General features: G+C 35.5%; 1 protein-coding gene across 1 annotated transcript; it reads right to left on the bottom strand.

Moving 5' to 3' along the window:
- Positions 1 to 1,305: 1,305 nt before the first annotated feature.
- Positions 1,306 to 3,696, bottom strand: LOC107899040 (protein OCTOPUS). The gene has a single exon (XM_016824638.2). The coding sequence runs from the start codon at positions 3,488 to 3,490 to the stop codon at positions 1,475 to 1,477; it is 2,016 nt and encodes a 671-aa protein (XP_016680127.2). The 5' UTR covers positions 3,491 to 3,696; the 3' UTR covers positions 1,306 to 1,474.
- Positions 3,697 to 20,313: the final 16,617 nt, after the last annotated feature.

Raw genomic sequence — 20,313 nt, 5'->3', positions numbered from 1 at the left:
AGAATTTCTGCTCTATAAATAGCTGATATCCATACTTGTTTAGGTAAATATGGCATAATTAGGAAACCCCAACTCAACTTAAAACTTGAGTTTGATACATGAAGCACTTTTCCTAGTGATCTTAGCTGCAATCAACAAAACCCAAGTCAGTTTCCAATCTTAGTGATATGGCCATTGGGTTTTGAGCTTCTTTTCTTTTTCTCTTTTTTTTGCCTTTATTGCTTTCTTTCTTTCCTCCTCTGTTCAGGAACATGCTGGGTTATTTTCCTAGTCACCTTTTGACTTTAGAGGCTAAAACTTGATGATTATGAAGCTTTTTACATGTTTAGAGAAAGGAGAAAGCATGATTCCCAGCTCTTTTGACTGAAAATATTGTTAAGTTAGATTCCTTTACCAAAGATCAACCGTGTTAATGGGGGAAATAATCATTGCTTCCTCTCATGTCTGTTTGGCTTCAACATTTATTGGATCATTCATGCACTATTCTTTTCTTATTCACAAAGAGTTTAACCATGTTGCCAGCCTGCCTAACATTCATACTTCTTTCATAGCATGTAAAATAATTAAGATAATCAGACGGTCTACATTGAATCAAACCTGCATTCCTAAGCAACTAGCCATTGAAGCCCCAACAAGACCCAGGCAGTTGAGTACTAACTAGGCACTACCACTAGCAGAAGATCCAAAACCCAAGAATATTTCATAGAAAAGAAACCTTTATCAGATGATCATGTGAATCAAACAAGTTAAACCACATGAACTTGGAAGATCCCAATGCTAACATAAGACCCAGATGGAGCAATTTCATGTTCAGGATCCATCTCATAAAAACTCATTTCATAGTTACAAACAAGGCTTGCATGAAATTTTGTTTGATTCTTGTCCTGTATGGACTGATTCATGAGTCATGTCATAAATGAGAATTGGAGATATGATATGAAATTACAATGCTTTGGAGTCCAATTGTACAAAATTTCCAGATTTTAATAACAATAAAGTTTGAAAGTCGGCCAGCCCAGTAAAGCGAACAATAAGATTCAAAACTGATGGAAGTGGAACAACACTACATGACAAATAGCAACTTCAAGGGAGCATGCATGCATGCATGCATGCCCACTTCCACATCAGTTCTCAACATGCCAAATGCCATGAGTAACATACTTCACCCACCAGCTATCACTCAACTCTAGGTGAGACAAAGAAATAACATAAACACATCTTATCTGCATTCTCTATGGTCAAGCCTTTTCAGGTAAAAACAGAACAGAAGAAAGGGAAGACTCAAAATGTTGAAGAAAATGTGACTAGAAACAAGAAAACATATTGTTATTTCAACAGTGAAGGCAAAAAATGTTCAAGAAATGCTTTTGTTTTAATCTAACCAATCACCAAAATACAGAGGCATGTTTGGTTACATAACAAGTGCAGCAAAATTAACATTAAACCAAAGAAAAACAACTTATGAATCTAAAATTCAGTACAACCTTAGTAAGGTCCTTGCAATAGAATGTGCATTGCTTGCCCTGGTTTTGCCTGAGCCACCTCTCCGGCTGGCGCTCATCGGTGCCATGTAGAACCTTAACAGTCCATTATCAAAGTGATTTGGTGAATATCTTGCACTCCTGCTCCTTTCCAACACAAAATCATCTTTTTTCTTCTTGCTATGCCCATTTGACTCAACATAGTTCTTCCTTGCACCACTAAATGATCCTGCACCGAAACTGCTAGAATTCCTCCAGCTTACGCTGCTATTGCTCCTCATTACCTTTGGATTAAAACCTCCTCTCACATCTCCATTCCTTTCCCCTCTCAACTCAGGCCAAGATTCTGAATATGACCTCTCCACACCGTTAGCTCTAGAATACCTATCTTCATCCTCATCTTTGTTAACACTCTTCCTGTTAATAAAGCCCCAAATGTTCCAAGCTTTACTCCACCTCCGCGACTTCTTAGATGACTCTTTCTGTTCCCCATTCCCAATCACAGATGCATTATCTTTGAAGCCAATCTCAAAAGTGTCAGAATAATCATCCCTCAAAGAATTTGAATCCCTGGAATCCCTATCAGGCATGACAGGTTTAGGTCCATGGGTGTAATCAACAGCTGCAGGGGAAACCTTTGTACTAGAAGCCGACCTCATTTCTTCCATTTCAGCCACTATAGCTGCAGCAGTCTTCCTACTAGAACTGGACCTGTCAAGACTTTTTCTTCTCCTAGAATCTGAATAATAATCCCTTGTTTGAGCTGACCCTCCAGGAAGCGTTTCATCCTCCTCAGTAACAGAATTCATAGCCGTCGGGTCCTCCACAGGGATCTGAGTATCAGACCTCATAACATGATGAACTGGAGCATCTTCCGCAACGGAAACCATTGTGGGCATTCTTGGGAACATTCTCCCCATCAGATATCCATCGCAGGAAGCTCTTGGTTCATCAAAAGAATATCTGGGATCATCACATGACATTCTTGCTGCATCAAAAGACATCCTTGGTGCATCAAATGACATCCTCCCAGCATCAAGGGAAAACCTTGGGTCTGTATCACAAGACCTTCTCCCGAACCCATAATCCGCAATTTCTGACTGGGTTTCTCTGTATTGTCTCCCTATGGGCTTCTCCACTGGCAATCTCGCTGACCCACATCCATTTCCCCTCTTTTTAAGTTTTTGTTTTTGCCTCCATTTTTGTAATTTCTTGCTGAAGACTGAAGCAGCCGACCAGAAACTCCCAGCAATCTCTTTGAGATCTCGTCCAGAAGCGTTCTTTGTTTGCGAATCAAGATCTATATGATCCTTCATGGGCTTCAGCTCCTCTTCTTGGCACAGTTCCTTTTCGTATTCTTCCACAATTTCTTCAACTTTCTCTTCTATCAAATTAGTAGCAGGAGCAGCCACATTGGGCGGTTGTTCTTCTACGATCACTATGTCGTCATTGTGATCGGTTTCAGTCTCAGTTTGGTCTTCTTCTTTACTTTCAAAAACAGGACCTTGACCAACAGTCGAAGAAGCCAAATTTCGAGCTTCAGCTTCAGCAACTTCAGAAGACCTCCCGTTTGCAGTTGCTTCTTGATGAAAGAGTGACCAAAGGGTGTTTCGAGCCCTAACGTCACAAGATTTTCTCTGGGGCTCAAAAACACCAGAGAAACCCTCGTTTTTCGAGGCCGAAAAGGACTTTGTTCGCCGGAGCTCGGGAAAAAACCCGGATTGTGTACCACCTCCTCCGGAAGGCTTGAAAATGGCTTTAAGTGCAGCAGTGGCGGTTGAAGTACTGGCGGCGATGGGAGGTTTCCGAGAAGAAGAAGAAGCAGAAGAAGAAGAAGGCTCGAGAACAGCGAGACGTTCGTAGAGGCATGAGGGGCAAAAGCCAGTAAAATGCTCTTGAGGATGGCGGTCACAGGAGGTAGAAGGACGGTGAGGCTGAGACGGTTGTGGCGGCGGTGCTAACCCAGGAAGTGGTGGCTCCACGTTGGGATTCATAACCGGTAGTGGCATGAGAGGAGCGCTCTTCTCATATTAGTAGCTTCAGTCAGAGAAAATTAATAAAATATAAAAATAAAAAATAAAATGTAAGTGAAATTAGTTTTTGTTTAATTTGGTTTCCCCTTTCCCTCTGGGATTGGGCCTTAGCTCCAACAGACAGTGAGAAGAAAGAAAGAGAAAACAGAATGATGGTAGTAACGGGAAAAAAATAGAAAATAAAGATAAATAGTAAAAAGAAAAAGACATAAATAAATAAAAGAAAATCTAGGCGAGTGACCCATGACACATATACTTTAATTAGGGGTTTTCACTTAAATATTGTAAAATAATTAATTAAAAGGGATAAAGAAATTTTTAGTCCCTATATTTTACTATTCTTACAACTTGGTCCTTAAACTATTTTTGGTCCACATTAGTCCCAGAACTTGGTAACTTTTTTCAATTTGATCCCTAAACTTGGATTTTGTTGAGATATGACGACATGACACTCTTAGATTTAACAATGTCATCACTTAAAAATTTAAAATATATATAATTAAAAAATAAAAAAATCCAAGTAACGACGTGAAATAATCTCAAAGTGTCACGTTGACATGCCTTAAATAGTAATTTATATATGTAAATAGTAATTTATATCCGAGTATCTGAAAAGAGAAATGAAACTTTGAATACACTTCACCACCTCTTTAAAAAAAACTTCTAAATGAACCTAACCTTAAAACCTATAAATATTCCATCCAACTCGTTAGTTATTTTTAGAAAACCCAAAATATTCCTCTTATACATTTTATACTATGATACATACTTAAGATTTTCTAAATAGATGTTTTCAATCATACCATGATATGTCACTCAAAATTTTACAACAATGGAGGATTCCCTAATGGTTCATTGTCATAGTAATATGGGAGTAAATCCATTTGATAGTAGAATCATTCGTCACTTAAGAGCCATTGATTTCAATCATGATAGCCTTGGGAAAGCTATGTCCATTTCGACATTCATCTCCCTCTGATTGACTAATAAAGACCAGAGACTCATACATTTTATCTCCTATACAAGAAGTAACAATAACACTAGAAGATGTGACATTACTAACCATAAGTCTGATTTCTTTAGACTTCGAGTTAAGGTCAAATGGTAAAATAGATGATTTAAGCATCTCCCAATGAATCCAACACTTGAAGATATTGAACATCATGCTAGAACTTACATTCTTCACTTGATTAAAGGTGTGATGATGTCAGAATAATCTGACAACTTAGTTCATACCATGTATCTCCTATTATTATATAATTTTAAAATGGCGAATACGTACAATTGAGGGTCTGTTTTTTTGACATGCCTATTATAAGGCATCATGTAAAGCATGTAAAATAGGGAACAATGAAGAAAATGACTCATTTATGATTTTATAATCATGTTAGATGTCGAATATCATGGATTGCGCTTCTATGCCTTTCAAAATCTTAGTTTCTCTCTTGTTAAAACATAAAATTCGCGACATATGTTATAAATTAATTATATTCTAAATGATTAAGTACTATCATTTCATATTTTAGTAGGTGTCCTGACTATCGTGACCATACACCTTACTAGAAGAACAATATTATAGCAATACGATTATCATTGATATTGAATCAAATATTTTAGTAATATATGTGTTATAATGATATTTATTTACTATAATCAATATTACCTCATAATTGAATTTAAATGCATCACTTTTATTACTTTTACAATTTGTGTAGATATCATACTAGGTGGAAGAGATTACTATCATACTACTAATTGAAGCAAGTGTGCATAATAATGTTTTTAACATGTGCACATCATTTATATGCTTCTCTTGTATCAAGTGGCATTAATTTGATTGGGTTTATGATAGTTTGAGTTGTCCAAGAAATTTTGACAAATCCAAAGAACATTGAAAAGTATCATGTTATAGGTTTGCATACAATGGTGGAGAATATTGGGCTATTAAACATGCCATGCACATCACATATTACACCAATCATCTTTAGCATAGCCCACAAGTTGTATTGATTAAGGATGATGATTTGCAGCTTTCACAATTTATGATAAACGGTTTAGGACCAATGGCAAACCATATCTGTATTAGATGGAAAAGGCTCCTACACATCAGATTCAACATCCAATTTTGCAACATCAGAAGAGGGACATGGAAGCATAGGGCAAACCTATTGAAGAAGGCCAAGCCAAAGGAAGGAGAAATTTGTGACTTCATCATGAAAAAGATTGAGGCATCAACTTGTTAAAGGTGGCACTATGGTCGAGATTGAGCTCGACCTTATCACGAAAACATATGAGGGCTAGTCATTGCTACTTAAGATGTTGTGGCTCTTAAACATGTTAAACTTGATGAAGGTCCTGAATTTGCAAATGTAGAGGTCGATCTTATAGCATCCAAAATTTTTTATGATGGAATTTGTATCGTGCTAATGATCGAGTCAAAAAAATTTCAAGTACGAGTGTGGTTAAATGTGGATTACTTATTAATTAATTAATTACGACATTGAGAAAGACATCAAAATTGAATTGAAATAATAATAGTAAATAACTTAAGGACTAAGTTTCAAGGAAAAGAGAATGGACATGTCAAATGTGTGAGGATAGAAAATGATGAAATTAATGGTGGAGAACTTGAGAAGTAATAAATTATGGCTTAAAAAATAAATAAACCAAGGCCTTGTATGAAATAAAGCCATTATTATTGTTAAGTTAGTGGAGAGTAATGATATTAACCATGGATTTCCACTACGTCAATTAACAAGAGATCATGTCCATTGAAAATGATAATTATCTATTAATTATCATTACTTTATTAATGGATTAAAAAAATAAAAAGAGAAGTTATTCATGTTTCCTACCCTTATGAATGTTGCTCCCTAGTAAAATTGGAGAAGAAAACTTTCATGAGAGTTCCTTGGTGTCGTGGGTAGTTCTTCAAAAATTTGGTAAGCTCCCTTTGAATTTTAGTTGATTAATAACTTGAGATGATAATTGTGAGGGAACCCATTCATTTAATTGTTGAATTTAAAAATAAAATGTAAGGATGGCCATGGTTAAAAACTTAGAAAATCTAAAGAGATAAAGCTTGGTCAAGTATGTTTAATTGTTTTAGACATTGTTTTGGTAGAACTAAGTTCAAAGTGGTGTAGGTAAGCTATGGATGAAGCTAGATTAAGATTTTGACAAAAGAGGTTCATGACACCATTATTGGATGCTTGAAGAGCTTCTAGGAAAATGAAAAGAACTTTGGATTTAAACATGTTCATTACACCCTAAATGGCCATTTGAAGTTAAGTACACATATTGATTGTGTTAGAGATGTATGACTCGAATCCCGTCGCTTGTTAAAGAAATAACCTTTGGACTTTTTAAATTCGTATAGGACTATACTTCTTCTATTAGAAATTGATTATAACAAGATTGTTTAACCTTTAAAGAGACGGAGTCGAACTCCTCTATATTGTGTGTTTTTCAACATAGTGAATTTCTTCTCATCTGCTTGTGATTTTTCCCGATAAGGGTTTTTCATATAAAATTTATGTGTGTTTATTTTTTTCTTATTTCTTTACAATCATTCCTACTTCTATTATCGACGTTGATTATAACAAGGTGGTATCAAAGCCAAGTTGCTTGTATCGATCATGGTAATGGCAACATTGAAGTCTGATATTCCACTGTTGGATCACAACATTAGATTCACGTTGTGACAGGTAAAGATGCAGACAGGATTTACGCAAATGGATTTGAAAGATGCGTTGCTAAGGGTAGATAAGATGCCTTCGACATTAGCGCTTGAAGAAAAGAAGTGTAAGGATTGAAAGTCTTTATCTCAATTACATTTGCATCTATCGAATGAAATTCTACAGGATGTGTTGAAGGAGAACCATCATTGTATTGTAGGTAAAGCTAAAACAACTATGCATGTCAAAAAACCTAACTAGGAAGTTGCATATGAAGTATCATCTTTATCTCATCATTTGGAAAAAGTCTTTGGTAGGACATTTAACCGTGTTTAAAGAAATTGTCTTGGACTTAGAAGCCATGGAGATTCAGTATGATAAAGAGGATTTAGGGTTAATCATGTGTTGATTGTTTCTCTCGTCTTATTCAACCTTTAGATGTACTATTTTATATAGTGGCGAATTTCTCACAGTTGATGAAGTCTATGATTCCTTAGTCTCGTATGACAAGATGAAGCATCTTGTGGCTGGATACTTTTAGGGAGAAGGTCTCTTTATTCGTGGGAGACAAGAACACAATATTAACTATCATCGATGGAGGAAACATGGATGAAATCCTTGCAGTAAATTTAAAGGTAAATCGAAATCTTCAAACAAAGGTAAGACTTGTAATTTTTGCAAACAGGAGTAGCACATTAAGTCTGAGTGCTATAAGTTGCAAAATAAGATCAAAGTGAATCAAAAGGGAAAACTGTTGGAACGTCAGCACCCCTATGGCGCAGCGGAAACATTCTGCGATCCTAACCATGGATCCATGTGTGAGGAACGAATCGGGGTGTTGACAACAACGCCTCAGAAACGAGTAGACAACAACGCCTCAGAAATGAGTAATCTAATCTACTATCGAACCAAGCCGCAATCTATCGTGACTCTGGCCTCTACGTAATCCACCTAGTTGACAATGAGTGGAAGGAATCCCCAAAACTGTTTTGGGAAAAAAAATTTCTTTGACGGCTGCTAGACCCCAAGCAAAGAAAAAATGAGATTTTTTATATCTATTTTTAAGGTTTGTAGAAATTAAATAAATATAACTATGTTTTAAACCGAAAATTATAATTACATTAATTATAATAATGATTTCGGTAAACTATATATTTATTTGAATTTATATACTAACCAAATTCATGTTCTCATTATGCGTACAACATCCTTGTACATAATGTGTTCGATATTTGATTATTCAATTATATTAATTCTATAATTAATTTAATTCAAGCGACAACCAAACACAATACCAACTATGTTTTATTCCATTCATTTCAACTATAGGGTGTGACCCTGTAGGTTCTTGTAACGTTAGCAGTAATACTAGAACGATTCCAATGTTACAAACAATGAGTGGCACCTAGCAATGCATCATTGCTACCTAAGTCACAAGAAATCATGATTCGACATAACCTTTTTATGATTAACCTTTCATGCAACAATCCTTAAGTCCTTTATCTCTGGATTGGACACAAGTCATGGAATAGTCACACTTGCATTGTCAATTCCATGTTCATTGATATCTTAAGTAGACTATGATATACAAATAAGTATGACATCTCATATCAGCTTATTTTAGCATGGCCATGCATTTCTAGTCTCACTCAATCAAATGGCCTAAGATATTACTCTCATTATGTAGGAGGGACTTATCCTATATCGATTAACCATATCCCTTTACATAGATCATGGTATATCTAACATCAGCCTTTATAGAACAACCAGTTGCGGTGTACGTTTGACTGTATCAAAATATACAACTCACGATGTTGGGATTATAATGATCTTAAGTGTAATGGCCCAAATTTAAGATTATCAGAACAGTGGTTTCGGGACCACAAATCCGATGAGAAAAATTTTATTTTTCTTATATTTTTATGGTCTACAATTTCACAAAATGATTTCGTGAAAATTTCATTCGAAAATTTTGACGTTTGGGCACTCAATTTAGTCAAAAGGACTAAATTGTAAAAAGTGCAAAAGTTGAGTTCTACATGTTAGAGGTGTCCAATTGTTATGAAACTTTAAATTGGAGGTCCTTATATGGTAATTATACCATTGGTAACTTGGTAGACAAAAATGGACATGAGATAAGTGAAATAGAAAATTTTTAAGTTAGGGGCAATTTGGTAATCTAGTAATTAAAATGAATTAAAAGGGAAAAAGATGGCAAATTATGCTCATCTTCTTCATATGAACGAAATCAGCAAGGGGGAAGCCATAGTTAGGGTTTTCAAGCTTCCAAGCTCCATAGTAAGTGATCCCAAGCCCCGTTTTTAATGTTCTTTACGTTTTTGAGATCCCGGTAGCTTAATTTAGCTTATTCTAGCAATAATTTAACCTAGGGTTTATATTTGGAAAAATACCCATAGGTAAAAAGTGTTTATTTTGATGTTTTATGATAGAATATGAAGCTAGAAATTATGTTAAACAACTTTTGCTAAGCGATTTTAAGTGAAAACGAGTAAAACGACATAATCGGTAAAAATACCTAATGTTCTTAAGTACATGTTAGAGTGGGAATTTGATGTTGCCATAGAAGGGAAAAATGTTCAGCATGTCATAAAACATAATAATAAGGGATGAAGTTTAATTTCCGAGTCTTGGGGAAAAATGTAATTATGCAAAAGTTTAGGGGCAAAATCATAAATTTTAAAAAGTTAGAGTCGAGGGCTGTTTTGATAAATGTGAGTAGTAAATGAGTTAAATTTTCTATTTTAGATCAAGAAGAACGAAACTCGAGGTTAGACAAAGGAAAGAATAAAGTTGAAGACTAAGTTGGTGAATTGGGCTATATTGGTACCGAGGTAAGTTTACGGTAAATAAATGTAATATTTCAATATTTATTATTAATGCTGTTAATTTCCAGCAATTATGAATTTATTTTATGAATTTATTTGATGATGATCCAAGCATGAAATGATAGAGAATTAAAATTTAAAAGTCCCGTTGATACATAAGGATGGTACTGGATACGAATGTCATGACATTTGGGTAAAGAGATCCCATGTAAGACCATGTCTGGGACATGGCATTGGCATCCTTAAGATCATGAGAGGTCCCCTGTAAGACCATGTCTAGGACATGGCATGGGCACCGAGACGAGAGGTCCCATGTAAGACCATGTCTGGGACATGGCGTTGGCACCGAGATGAGAGGTCCCCTATAAGACCATGTCTGGGACATGGCATGGGCACCAACATGAGAACATCCCATGTAAGACCATGTCTGGGACATGGCTTTGGCATGTTATTATCAGAAGAGACCCGAGTATCCTTATTATTCCAATGTAGCTCAACGGGCTTGTAAACGAATCATGTTCATGAAAGTTCAGTTTAAAGCATAAATGGCAAGCTCAGGTAAGTTGTAAGACTTAAGAATTTATTATACTATCAATTGATGTTCAACGATGCAGCAAGAGTTGAGTAAGTTATGCACACAAGTATTCTAAGTAAACAAGTAAGAGAACTAGTATGAGATTAACTAAAGAGTAAACTAGAGATATAGACATTGAGTTTAATTATTTAAGTTAAATATTGTTATTTATTTGCTAGTAAACTTACTAAGCTTTATGCTTACGTCTTTTATTTCTCTTTCTCTTATAGTATTACAAGGCTACTTCAAGGATCCTAAAGAAGTCGGAGATCGTCCACACTATCAACCACAACTGCTCGGTATTTTATGTCGAAACACGTTTGAGTTATGCCATGTATAGAGATTTAGTTATTCTAAATGTTTGTATTTATGATCTTGCTAAAGAATGATGTGTAAGTATTTGATGATGAATGGTTGCTAAAATGGTTAAGTATGGAAGTGTTTGTTGTTATAAAAGTTTAGGTGATAAACTATGCATGTAAATCATGAAAGGGGTAAAATTTTGCAAAGAAACAGAATTCAGGCAGCACAGTGACGTGACTTTGAAAAATCACCTAGGATGGTATAAAATGAATTAGAGGATGAATGATATATGTAATTAAGTCTTGTTGAGTCTATTTTCATGGAAAAATAACAGTGTAGCAAAAGGAAATTTATATTTTAATATATGTGAATTTTAGTAAGATAGGGCCAGAACTATTTTTGGAGTCCCCTATTCTGAGTTTAGAAAATAATTAAAAATTGTACAAAAATGGTTATGATTTGAAATTTACATGCTTAGATTTCTTAATGAGTCTATTTTCTGTAGGAACAAGTGGGAATAGCATATGAAAATCCTATAATGAGAAAAGTTATTTTTAGTAACAAGAGGTCAGAATAGTCGAATGGTGAAACATGGGAGACTTTAACTAATAAACTGTACTAATTGGCTGAACCAAAAATTCTAAAAATTTTATGCTAGGAATATATATGAGTCTAGTTTCAAGGAAAATTTACGGAGTTAAATTTTGAGTTCCGTAGCTCAAGTTATAATTAATTTAGTGACTGCTGCACAATTGGACAGCTTTGCTGTAAATAGTGAAAATAATTTTCAAAAGTAAATTTTTATGCTCCGAATTAGTAAGATAAGTTAAGTAATACCTCGTACTCGACTCCGGAAACGGTCTCGGGTAAGGGTTGTTACATTAAGTCTGAGGATCATATACATATTAATCACTATGAGTAATGTTGTGACAATTACATAATAATCCTAGAAACATACTCATAACGGGTCAGTCCAATATGTTGTTCTCTAACACACATATTCACGCATTGATTTTGACATTCCATATCAATGACAACTCTTTATCATCAATCAACTACATGTTAGTCTTAATGCATTATTGTTGTCCTACCCTACAATAATACTTGACTAAGGACCTTTTAAGAATAATCATATTACTCTCAGGACATTATTATAAAACAGTTTATTTATACACACAGAAAAGAAACTGAAATAATAATGGTAATGCCTTATATTAATAAACATGATAAATCAAGTATGTTATTGCAACCATCTCATGATTGATCTTTGGGCATACTCTAACAAAAACAACTAGAACAATTTGGTGAAGCTGATGTAGTAGAAGACCATAGCGATGGTGAACTCCTAATTGCTTCTGTTGATAACTTGAAAGTAAGCGAGGAGTGGGTCCTCGATTCTAGTTGCACTTTCCATATGAGTCCCAACTGGGATTGGTTTACAACATATGAAAGAATATTTGAAGGTATTGTTTTGATGGGAAATAATGTTTTATGTAGAATTGCAAGTATTAGTACGATCAAAGTTAATATGTTCAATAGAGTTGTCAAAACACTAGGCAATGTACAACATGTACCATAATTGAACAGAAATTTGATTTCGTTGAGTATTGTTGGTTCAAAAGGGTACAAGTACACAACTGAAAGTGGAGTTCTAAAGATTAGCAAGGGATCTCTCATTATGATGAAAAGGTAGAGAAAGACTACCAAGTTTTATGTTTTGCAGGATTCAACAGTTACAAGTGATATCGTTACTTCCTCTTCATTATCAGATAATGATGTTACTAGACTTTTTCATATGCGTCTGGGGCATATGAGTGAGAACGACATGATAGAATTAAGCAAAAGAGGAGTTCTTGATGGAAAAGACATTAGTAAATTGAATTTCTGTGAGCATTGCAGTTCTAGGAAGAAAAACAATTTTGAGTCACTAGAGGAATCCATAAAACAAAGGGAACGCTAGATTATATTCATTTTGATCTTTGGGAACCATCTAGAGTGCCTTCTAGGGGTTACGCTAATTATATGCTGACAATCATTAATGATTTTTCCAAAAAAGTTTGGGCATTTTTCCTAAAGCAGAAAATTGATGTGTTGCACATGTTTAAAAATTGGAAAACTATGATTGAGAAGTAGACATAAAAACATATAAAACACCTCTACACAGATAATGGCTTGGAATTTTGTTATGATGAGGTTAATTCATTATGCAAATCAGAAGGGATCGTGAGACACTTTACAGTTTGCTATACTTCACAGCAAAACGGTGTTACAAAATGAATGAATAGAACAATAATAGAAAAGGTTTGATGTATGTTGTCAAATGCTTGTTTATCAAAGTCGTTTTAGGCTAAAGCGGCCTCTACAACATGTTTTCTAATTAACCGGTCTTCGTGCATTACCATTGAGAAAAGACTCTACAAGAGGTATAGTCTAGTACTCCCGCTGATTATTCTGATTTGGAGATTTTTAGGTGTCCTGCGTATGCTAATGTTGATAATGAAAAATTGAAGCCTAGATCTATTAAGTGTGTTTTTTCTTGGATATTAGACCTATGTTAAAGGATATAAATTATGGTGACTTGAAACTAGGAAAGTTATAATTAGCAAATATATTATTTTTTTATGAGACTGTTATGTTGCATAACTTACCTATTAAAGACTTTTCTAATAAATACCAACAGAGATCAAACACACACGTGAAGCAAATGGAGCTTCAGATTGATCCAAAATCTACAATAGAGTCTACTCCTTAGGTTAGTACAGAAACTCAGAGTAGAGTTATTTCTTCACCACAGTCAGTACGACAATATTCTATTGCCAAGAATAGATCTAGAAGAGAAATTAAACCTCTAAAGAGGTTCATTGAAGATGATTTAGTTGCTTATGTTTTAAATGTGACTGAAGATATAGATGCAAATAAAGAGCTATTTACTTATTCTGAGGTAGTTAGTTGTGAAGATTCAGGCAAGTGGATGATTGCTCTGCAAGAATAGATGAAATCACTTCATAAGATGGTACATGGAACCTAGTGAAGCTTCCTAAGGCTAAAAAAGTTGTTCATTGTAAATAGGTGTTCAAAAAGAAAGAAGGGACTCTAGGATTTGAAGAACCCAAATATAAAGTAAGATTGGTTACAAAAGATTACAGTCAGATTCCAGGTCTAGACTTCACAAATGTGTTTTCTCTAGTTGTCAAGCATATTTCGATTTAAGCTATCTTGGTATTGTGACCATGTGTGATTTGGAGCTTGAGCAGTTAGATGTGAAAAAAAAACATTTTTGCATGGAGAACTTGAGGAAGATATTTACATGCAACAACCAGAGGGTTTCATAATCTCAAGAAAGGAGGACTATATTTGCTTGTTAAAAAAGTCTCTTTATGGTCTGAAATAGTCGCTTAAGCAGTGGTACAGGAGGTTTGATTCATTTATGACTACTCATGATTTCAAAAGAATAAATTTCAACAGTTGTGTTTATTTTAAAAAGAGTAATGATGGTTCATCTGTATATCTACTCCTTTATGTTAATGACATGTTGATAGCATCCAAAGATAAAGGAGAGATAAGAAAGGTCAAAGCCCAGCTTAGTAAAGTATTTGTGATGAAAGATTTAGAAGCAGCAAAGAAGATGCTATGGATAGAGATTCTCAGAGATAGAAAAACATGTAAATTGTACCTAAGTTAGAAAGGGTACATTGATAAAGTTATTTGCAAGTTCAATATGAAAAGTGCTATGCCTGTTAGTACTTCATTAGCAGTACAGTTCAAACTTTCATCAGCCTTGTCTCCATAATCAGATGATGAGATTAACTACATGTCACGGATTCCATATCCTAGTGCAATGAGATATCTCATGTATCCTATGGTTTGCTCACATCTAGATTTATCATATGCAGTCAGTAGATACATGGTGAATCCCGGTAAGGAACACTGGCAAGTAATTCAGTAGATTTTCAGATACTTACAATATACTACTAATGTTTGCTTACAATTTGGAAGAACTAGAGATAGAGTCATTGGGTACGTTGATTCTGATTTTCCTAGAGACATTGATAAAAAAAGATCACTCACAGGGTACATATTACTATTGAGGGTTGCGCCATTAATTAAAAAGCCACTTTGTAGACTACAGTTACGTTGTCTAATATTGAAGCTGAGTACATGACGATTATCGAGGCTTGTAAAGAAGCTAATTGGTTAAAGGGGCTCTTTGGTGAACTCAGTAAAGACCTTCAAATCAATAGATGTCTTGTGATAGTCAGAATGTAATCTTCCTTATGAAATATCAACTGTTTCATGAGAGGACGAATCACATTGATGTTATGTATCATTTTTTGTGTGATATTATTACTTGTGGTGATATTTTTGTGAGAAAATTTAGCAGTCATGATAATCCTGTAGATATGATGACTCACTTTCTAAAGCCGAGTTTGAGCATTGCTCGGACTTGATCATTGTTCATTATTGAAGAATACCTCTTAAAGGGTTTCATGGAAGAGGTGGAGAAGTTGTTCATCGAGAATTCATGTCAGGGTGGAGATTGTTAGAGTTATGTGACCTGAATCCCTTCACTTGTTAAAGAAAAAAAATAGAGAACCCCAGTTCCATTTTCATTGCAGGAAAATTTTATTTTCTTTACAAGTTAGTCCTCCATCACCATTAATGCCCTTCCAACCCAAAAATCAATAAATTTTCATGAGAATCCTTAGTGAAACCAAGATACCCATAACCTAGCAACCTTAGTTTTTAAGATTGAAATGGTGTGCTCGTGATAGATGAAAGAGAAAATCAAGTTTAGATGGAACCCAAAAGATACAAAAGAAAGGTAAAGAAGTGGAATCAAGTGGTGTAGGCAAAGGTAAACAAGTAGCAAAAAGATTGAAGAGAGGTAGGAGAAGGCATAAGAAGCTTAATTAAGTAAGTATTGTTGGATCTGGTGCCCTAAGTGTAGTATATTTGTTTGTAAACTTGTGATTTTTTTGAACTGATTGAATAATGAAACAAATTCATGGATTACATTAGTAGATGAACCGAAGTATGTACTTAGTCTAATGTTTAAACTAATACTAAGTGTTATCACGCTTGTGGATCGTAATACAGAAAGACAACTTATGTTAGTAGACAAACCTACGTATGTAATTAGTCCAATCAGGAATGAGCAAACTAATTGAAAGGCTAATATGTCATCTATTAAGTCCGATTGGGGAGATATTTTGTCTTAGGAATCGCAGCAGATAACTCCTAGAAGATAAAGATATATATGTGACTGACTGGACTAATAGTATATCGGACTAGACATAAGAAGAATAGATCCTGAATCCGTTTATGGATTTATTCACTTATGATATTCATAGTGTGACATACCTAAATCTTGAGTGGATGACGAACTATATATGCATGACCCATACACTTTGATGTAAGTAAAAGCCTGAGTTCAAATAGATGAGGAACCGAAAGCTAATGCATTGGGTGTATGACTCCTGCAATATGTAATGTCATTCACAAAAGTGGAATTCATAGCCTGAGACATGGGTAAATGATATCCTCTGATTGACATTACATGGTTGATGAAAAGTAAACGTGGTCACAAGTCGCTCGTTCTTGTGATGAATGACTTGATAACTACTTGATAGTGATTGACTTTTCATGAAAGGAGATGTAATGGTTACCATGAGATAAAATAGGATCATATTGGGAGAACGAATATTATCTCAAAGAGATTAAGGATATCCTATGAAGGTAACACACTTATGACAAGCTCATTGGACGAGCACTAATCGAGTTGCCTTTGAAATGGTATGACGTTGGAGAGAACTCAATCATGATACTATAGTGGAATGACTTCATGACAAAATGAGTTTATAATTAATAGGTGAAAAGCTGGAACTTAATTATAAATTATTTCAGCGCCAATTACATATGTTCAATCGGTCCCTCCACTAGCTTATTGAATTCAGAAATGAATTGCATGCTGAATCAAATGATCATAAATGAATAGAAATGATGAAATAGAGAAATAAGAAACATTTGCAAATGATTAAGGTTTTCTCCAAAATGAAAATGGAAAATGAAATCATTTGGAAATGAATGAAATTTTCTCCATAATGAAAATGAAAATGACTTGAAAAATGAATTTATGTTTTTCGAATTAAATGAAGTTTACAAATGAAAATAAATCATTTGGTCATAGTGAACCGTTGTGTAACGCCCCAAAATTGGGTCTAGATGGAAATCGATCTTGAGTGTGGGAATACATAAAAATTTATGTGTGCAAGAAAATGACATAAATGAATGTCTGCTTCAGTGGTTAAGTGATTTAGGAGTGTTTAGAAGTGTCTGAGAAGTCCTGGGATAAACCCTAGGCTCTAGCAAAATTTTAGTTTTTCCTTTTACGTAAACCTTGACTCTAGACTGTAGGCCTCATAAATAAATATGGTATATTTATGTCACAAATGAGCTTGTGGCCTAGTGGTGGTGGCGTGACTTAGCTATTATGAGATCTTGGGTTTGAATCTCATGGAATGCAAAGGGATATTTATTTTATTTCTTTGAGGTGAGAGAGGTAGAATTTGACTGAAACTCTGCTGTATGAGGTATGAATCAAGGAATGAAAAATCAAGAAATTCAAAACCTGGAGAGTTGTAGCTGATTGAGGAAGCTTGTGTATGCAAATTTCGGCTAGGAGTCTCTTTTGTCTGATTTTTGACAATTTGAGAGCATTTTTGGGATATTATTGTTGTGCCTGTTTCGAGTTTTGGGTCAACTAGTCTTGGTTTTCCTAAGTACCAAATTTTCCTGTTTTCTCCTCTTTTACGATTTCGTACTCTACCTTTGTGTTCTAAACAGGTGTGTGTACACACTCTGATCTAATTATGGCACGAAAAAAGTCGAAAAGTTAAAAATACGACGATTAAGGCCACATAGGCGTGCGAATGCTCCTGTGGTAAACCGAGCCCACAATTATGGGTGATAGACTGTTGAGGCCACCACGAGTGTTCTCGTGCTCTTGGGCTGAATATGGGCCTTGGGCCCATTTGCACCATTATGACCATTTAGGTTATTAGTGTCGCATGAGGGGACTGTAGACCTTCGGAAAGGTTGTTAAATGACCGTAATGCCCTTGAAGGGTAAATGACTATTTTACTCCTCGAGGGTAAATGACTGATTTGTGCTATGGTTTGATTGACTTAATTGGGAATGATATGACTGATTCTGAGCATGGCATACATCATACACGACATACTGAATGGGGTTGGGATCTTGTATTTGAAGAAGTGATTGATATGTGAGGGTCACACGGGTCGCACGAGACGACTGTGGATCCACCGATGGCTTTTAGCCGATTATGTGATTGACAGCTCTGCTGCAATATGGGTTAGTGCCGCAGCCGATGCTACATAAGGAGTGTAGTGATAAGTAGGTTGATTTAATCCCCACAAGGGTGTAGGGTTGAACAGGAGATGGAGTGTAGAGTTGGTATTGGTATTTATGCATTGCATATACTGATTTTGATATTGAGATGGGCTTAGGCCCAGATATATGTGATATGTGCCATTTGATATGGGCTCAGGCCCAACCGAGGCTGATGGGGGATAAGGCCCACACAGATACTGTTTCTGTTAAGGGCTCAGGCCTAGACTGATTATGTTTCTTTAATAAGGGGATGACACTGAGTTTTCGTAAACTCACCCTGTTATTAAACTTTCTGGTCATCCCCAGCGTTAGACGGTTTGGAGCTGTGAGGGACTCGGAGAGGGCCACACAACTGTACATGTTTTATTCCATTTTGTTCATTTACTTAAGGATTTGATTTTGATTCAGGTTGTAGTAAGGCCTCTATAATTTTTGGATTTTAAATTTGGGTTTTGATGTGATTGTGATTTATATCTGCTAGAAGTAGAACATGGTTTTCTAAAACAATAACTATTTTTTAATACTACGTTTCGTACCTCAATTTCTAAATATCATGTTTTCGTAAACCATTTGCTTGAAATTAAGCTTCCACAACAATAAGGTTTTAAAGGTAATAAATTTTTAATAAACCTCAATTGAAAATAAACAAATGCAAACTGAGGTTTTATACAAGTTTTAAATGACAAGAAATTTGAAATTTCAAGAATGGTTTTAATGAAAACATGGTTTTAGAAAAATAATTCAATGTGACACGCCAGATTCAGGCTTAACTTCTAGGCCGAATTTGGGATGTTACATTTAGTGGTATCAGAGCCAAGTTGCAAAACTCGGGCTGTGAAATGGGGTTTAGTTTTTATTTTAAAGATGTTTACAAATGATTTAGAGATAGTTTTGAAAGATTTCTTTTTGTGGCACACTGAGTCCCCGGCGTCGGACCAAGTAAGTCCTCCTGATTCTGAAATTTGTTTTAAACTGTTATACTATAAATAGTTACTGGGGTTAGTTTAAAGGATAGACTATACTAAGACTCTTTAGCTAGAGCAAACTAAGAAACTGTAGGAAACTAAAACTGTAGTGAGCTTGCGATTGAGAAAAGAACTCTTAAGTACTGCTTCCATAAAACATCTGCTTAATTATTGAAACTATGAGCTAAACTCATAAAATTTCTAATTTAGATAATACACGAGGCGATAATGAGCACTTGAAGTGGTGCAAGAGGCCGCGACAGAGGCCGTGGAAGTATTAGGGTTGGATTTTTAGCATCAGGCCATATGCCTAACGTTGAAGCGAGAGAGGCTCCAGCTTAACCGGTACCCAAGACATGGTCATATGATCAGGCAACTGGGGATGACGCATTGTCCCAAGCAATGCTAAGAATTCTGGAAAGGGTCGTTGGGCCCAACAATAGCAGTGGAAGCCGTGGGCCAATTTCGGAGCGACTTCAATCAAGTAGAGCAAAGATTTTTAAGGGTATTGCAAGAGTGACCCCTCATGTGGCCGAATATTGGTTGGAGGCCACCGAAAGGATAATGGCTAACTTGGATTGCACTTCAGAAAAAAACTAAAAGGTGCGGTATCGTTGCTGCGAGAGGAAGCCTACCAATGGTGGCTTACCGTGAAAGAGGGCACTCAGCCTGATCGGGCCACTTGGGAGTTCTTCAACTCCACATTCTAAGGGAAGTATGTGGGCACAAACTATGTGGATGCTTGGGGGAGGGAATTCTTGAATTTGACTAAGCGAGACAGATCTGTGGAAGAATACGAGGCAGAGTTCCTACGACTCAGTCGGTATGCTAAAAGAATAGTGGCAACAAATTATGAACATTGTGTTTTGTTCGAAGATGGCCTTAGAGACAGTCTTCTGGCACTGATTGCTCCCCAAAGGGAGCGGGATTTCACAGCATTGGTGGAGAAAGCAAAGATTGCTGAAGATGTGAAGCGCACTGAGTGCCTAAACCGAGAAAGAGAAAGGGGCAAAATAAGAGGGAT

This window comes from Gossypium hirsutum, chromosome D04 (genome assembly GCF_007990345.1).
Source record: "Gossypium hirsutum isolate 1008001.06 chromosome D04, Gossypium_hirsutum_v2.1, whole genome shotgun sequence".
Lineage (NCBI taxonomy): Eukaryota > Viridiplantae > Streptophyta > Magnoliopsida > Malvales > Malvaceae > Gossypium > Gossypium hirsutum.
Note: the sequence above shows the minus strand (reverse complement) of the source record. Positions and strands in the feature narration are given on the sequence as shown.